Below are 5,124 nucleotides of genomic sequence, written 5' to 3' on the forward strand. Positions count from 1 at the left end.
TACGTGGAGCCTGATTTTCAGGAGAGCTCCCGGGGCTGGGCTGAGGGAGGGGAGTTTGTGTCGGGACTGGGGTTCCAAGGTATCCAGGTCCAAATCTACGTATATCCTTGCTTCTTCTCGGGACCAATGAAGACTCCCGTTGATATGTCAGTCTCTTGTGGCTTGAAGGACAGGGCCAGTTTTGATTATTGTTACCTCTCTGATCCCTGTTCTGACTTAAGTTTAATTTATGGTAGAGAGAAGGAGCAGCTGAATCTGGAGTAGTTAGTAAGTCTTATTCCATAATTTATCTGAAATTTAAACGTTTTCACCTCTTAAAAGTGTTCTTTAGATTGGATCGAATGTCATTTTTATGGCTGTCCTGTAAAATTTTGTGAATGTTGGAAGTAGTCTCTATTAGTAATCACTTTACAGGTGGGGTGATGGCTGCCTTGCAATTCATATTTTTAAGTAAATTAGTGTAGATGACCACTTTGCCAGCTCACTTTGCTGATAATGATTTTCAATATATCAGTAGGTTGCACACTACTGAAGGTGCCTTCCAGATCTTAAACAGCTTAAAACCAATTTGATCATTCTGAGTTGGAATGATCATGGCAGACTCCCGGGAAGTTACAGACGTAGACCCTCCAGCTCAGAGTTCGCAGGAGCAGGAAGACCTCCTAATAGTGAAGGTGGAAGAAGAAGACTGCACCTGGATGCAGGAATACAACCCACCAACATTTGAGACTTTTTACCAACGTTTCAAGCACTTCCAGTACCACGAGGCATCCGGACCCCGGGAGGCCCTGAGCCAGCTCCGGGTGCTCTGCTGTGAGTGGCTGCGGCCCGAGCTGCACACCAAGGAGCAGATCCTGGAGCTCCTGGTGCTGGAGCAGTTCCTGACCATCCTGCCTGAAGAGTTCCAGGCCTGGGTGCGAGAACATCACCCGGAAAGCGGGGAAGAGGCTGTGGCTGTGGTAGAAACCATACAGAGAGAACTTGAGGAGCACAAGCAACAGGTGAGTTGGAGAGTAGATATATGAGCAGTGAGGACAGAGGGAAGAGTTAGGAGCTGTTGAGTGGGGATGAGATCTTGAGTCCTCTGGTACTTCATTCATATCCCTTTGTTCTCCTGGGGTTAGGTACACTGCGGAGAGCTCCTGCCATTCGAGCAAAGAGAAGCAATATCCAGTGTGTTAACCTGGAAAAGATAATCTCTGATATTTTTTAAATTAGCATTTATAATTACTGTGTTCAGTTTTTGCGTGATATGATACAAAATTCAAAAAGTACATAAGGATATAATGAAAAAGAAGTTTCCATCCTACTTTCTAATGCCCCAGCTGCGTAGTTTTCCCCACCAAAGGCAGCCACTATTGCACTGATTCTTGTATATCCTTATAGAGATACACTGTGTTCTGTGTATATAAGCACAGCTGTATATGATGTGCAGTTTTAAAAATGTTTTTAAGCCACTGTATTCTTCTTTGTCTTGCTTTTTTCTTCTATCTTGGTTTGTTCCATGTCAGTGCCATAGAGCTGCCTTACTCTTTTGAGATGGCATTATGTTCCATTGTGTAGATGTTCCATCATTCTTGAGCATCTAAAAGGAACTCTGGTGGTGTAGTGGCTAAGGCATTTGGCTGCTAACCAAAAGGTCAGTGGTTCAAACCCACCAGCCACTTTATGGAAGAAAGATGAGACAATCTGCTTCTGTAAAGGTCTGCACCCTTGGAGAATCAGTGGGGTTTGCTGTGAGTGGGAATGGACTCCATGGCAGTGAGTTTGTGTTGGTTTGGAATTGAACACCTACTTAGGTTGTTCCTTTAGATTTTCTACATTTTCCTATGACAAACTGCTGTAGTGAATGTCCTTTATGTACATAATTAATTGTAGATTGAATTCTTAGAAGTTAATATATTGGCTCAGAGCCCATAACTATTTGTAATTTTGACAACTGTCAGCAGATTACCCTCCAGAAAGGTTACACCCATTTATATTCCCACTGGCACCGTATGAGAGGAAGGTTTTTGAGCCAGCCTGATGAGATCTCTGGTGGCGTAGTGCCTAAGGTATTTGACTGCTAACCAGAAGGCTGGTGGTTCAAACCCACACCAGCCACTCCTCGGAAGGAAGGTTGGGGAATCTACTTTTGTAGTGATATCGCCTCGGAAACCCAAGGAGGGGTCACTATGAGTCGCATCCGACTCAGTGGCGGTGGGTTTATTAGGAAAGATGAGCCCTATGTCTGTCATGAGTTGCAGATGTTATTTTTCTAATTTATTGCTTTTTTTGCTTATGGAGATTATTATTTCATAAGTTTTAAAAAAATGTAATCAGTTTAAATCATTTCCTTTATGGCTTATAGGTTTTGTGCTGTACTTGGGAAGCCCCTCTCCATTACAGTGTTTGAAAAATGTTTCTCATCCTTTTTTTTTTTCCTTTAATACTTTTCAATGACTGATCCATCTTGAACTTGTTTGGGTGTATGGTGTTTGGGATGATTACAGCTTTAGTTTTTTCCAGATGTCTATGCAGTTGCCCATTCTTTTTTCCCCTCTGATTAAAATGGCACCTGGCAAATTTCTGCATGGATTTGGTTTCCTTTCTGAATTTTCTGTCCTGTCTTGTTTCTCTTACTGTCTGTTCATGTATCTGTGTCTTCATTACTTGGCCTCTGTGAAGTGTTTTGGTGCCTAACAGACTATTTGTCTCCCCTCCAGTTTGTTTTTTCTCCCCCTTGTTTCCTTTTTTCTTGAGGAACTTTAGAATTACTTAGTTTTCCCAATCCCCAAAATCCTGCCGGAACTTTTGTTGGGATTGCATTAAATCGTATATTAATTTAAATCAGCCAAACCAAACCTACTGCCATTGAGTCGATGCCAACTCAAAGCAACCCTAAAGGACAGAATAGAACTGCCCCATAGGGTTTCCAGGAGCTCTGGTAGCATAGTGCCTAAGGCACTTGACTGCTAACCAGAAGGCTGGCAGTTCAAACCCACCAGCCACTCCTCGGAAGGAAGGTTGGGCAATCTACTTCCGTAGTGATACTGCCTCAGCAACCCAAGGAGGGGTCGCTATGAGTCGGGTCCGACTCAGTGGTACATAACAACAACAACAACAACACAGGGTTTCCAAAGCTACAAATCTTTATGGAAGCAGACTGCCTCAGCTTTCTTCTGTGGAGGGGCTGATGAGCTTGACCAACCAACCTTTTGGTTACCAGCCAAGCACTTGAACTACTGCATCACCAGGGCTCCTTATATATTAATTTAGGGAGGACTGATATGTTTCTGTTGTTGCGTCTTCATGTCCGTTTCATGTGGGCCTTCCCGTTTGTTCAAGTCTTTTGTTGTGTGTTCCTCTGAAGCATTTTAAAGTTTAATTCATAGAGATTTTGCTTAGCTTCTTGCTTTATTCCTGCGCATTTTAAGTTATTGTTGCTGTTATACATAGGGTCTTTCCTTCCATTATACTCTTTTTTTCGTTTTAATATTTGGGGACTGTTTTCTATATTTTAATTTCTTACTTAGCCACATTAGTGACTTATCTTAAGGTTTGAGGTAGTTAGGCCACAGCAGCTCCTCAGAGAAGTCCTGAGGGTACCAGGCTCCTTCTGGTGCCCTGTTTCCCTTTCCTTAGCATCTGATTTTGGTCTTCACAGTCAAAAGATGGCTGGTATGCTTCCAGGTGGCCAGTTGTGGGTAGTAAGTAAGTAAGTGAACCCATGCTATTGACCCCATACATGTACGGTGCCTGGGCCACAAAAACTAGAGAGAAGAAACCTGATCCCCCTGGAGGAACTTGCCCAAGGAGAGATCTCTGAGTTTGGCTCTCAAGTCCCTTTTCTTCCTTTTTCTTATACCTCTCATGTGTTTCTATGATGCCAAATACCGTGACAGGACTGGTGGAAACCTTGAGATAGCCTTATCCTGTTTCAGCTTTTAAATTCGTAATGGCTTTGGTTTCATCCAGGCAGTTTACCCAGCTGGCTGTATTTTAGTCAATGACTTGGAGGTCCCTGAGTTTTTTTTATGCACAAGATCTTTGTTTTCCTCTGACTCTGTTTCCATTTAAGTACCTCACCAGTTTACTAATCAAAAGTTCAATCAAAACTTTAATAACAGAATTCCAACTACAAACACAATCAACTTTGTGGTTGTACAGACAAACAGAAGTGGATTCATGGAGAGACTGAAGCTAGTTGAATTACACTACAGAGGCCGCGTGTCTACATGTCTTATGTTTAAAAATTTTTTTAAAATAAAACGAGTTATGAAGTTTAAAACCTTAAACTTAAAAAGGAGAAAAACTGCTGCAAGTCTTTTTTAAGGTTTTTCTTCTCTTTCTTTTATCCTGACCCTCTACCTTCCTCCTGCTAGGCTCACACTCTCCTAAATTGTAATTTTTTTTTAGTAACAAAGGAATAGAAATCATAGGATCATGGGACAACAAGAGTTCAAAGCTATCGACAGTCCCTGGATTACTAACAAGTTCCATTTTTAAGTGTGTCTTCAAGTTGAATTGGTATGTGAGTTGGAAGAGTTAGCTGTGATTCGTGGTGAACATCAGTTACTCTCTTATTACATAATATATAGTTTACTTTTCCATACATAAAGAACGTTAAAAGGAACACTTTTAGATACTAAAACATCTTTAACATTCTAAAACAGTAATAATAATGTTTTGATGCCTGTTCCAAATAATGTCCGCCGGTTATTTTGAATCGTTGTCTGTACCTCAGATTTTTAATACAATAGGATTTCCGAGGGTTGGTTCATAACTGTGGGTTGTATGTGAGTGGTAAGTTTGTAACCCAGGGACTGCCTGTAGTTAGAGAATTCCCCTTCTTCAGAACCATTGTATTGCAGTGTAAGGTAGCAGCTTCCTTCTTCTTACCCTCTGGATAAGGGATCCTTCAGCTTCTGGAAGAACCTCAGACTCTTAAAGGGACATAGCTCACTCCCCGGTGCAGAGGGGCTTGCTAGTGACCCGTGTCCAGACCCACAGATGTACTGAGTGATCGACCTGAAGACAGGAATGCTTGGACCTTTCTATTGGTTCAGTCAGGATAAGAATTAAAGGTACCTGGCAACATCTGGTGTATTCTGTTTTTAAAACATAATTTGGGATACTCATGGA

The 5,124-nt window shown here is 41.8% G+C and overlaps 1 protein-coding gene across 1 annotated transcript in view; it reads left to right on the top strand.

The window, feature by feature from the left end:
* The first annotated feature begins 587 nt into the window (after window positions 1-587).
* ZKSCAN5 (zinc finger with KRAB and SCAN domains 5) overlaps window positions 588-5,124 on the top strand; it is a 30,326-nt gene continuing 25,789 nt past the window's right edge. Inside the window, exon 1 of the mRNA XM_042782965.1 lies at window positions 588-1,001. Coding sequence (XP_042638899.1) covers window positions 588-1,001 — 414 coding nt within the window. The remainder of the gene's footprint in view (window positions 1,002-5,124) is intronic.

The sequence above is a fragment of the Orycteropus afer genome, unplaced genomic scaffold (assembly GCF_000298275.1).
Source record: "Orycteropus afer afer isolate SDZICR_OR568_19922 unplaced genomic scaffold, OryAfe1.0 scaffold00542, whole genome shotgun sequence".
In the NCBI taxonomy this organism is placed as follows: Eukaryota; Metazoa; Chordata; class Mammalia; order Tubulidentata; family Orycteropodidae; genus Orycteropus; species Orycteropus afer.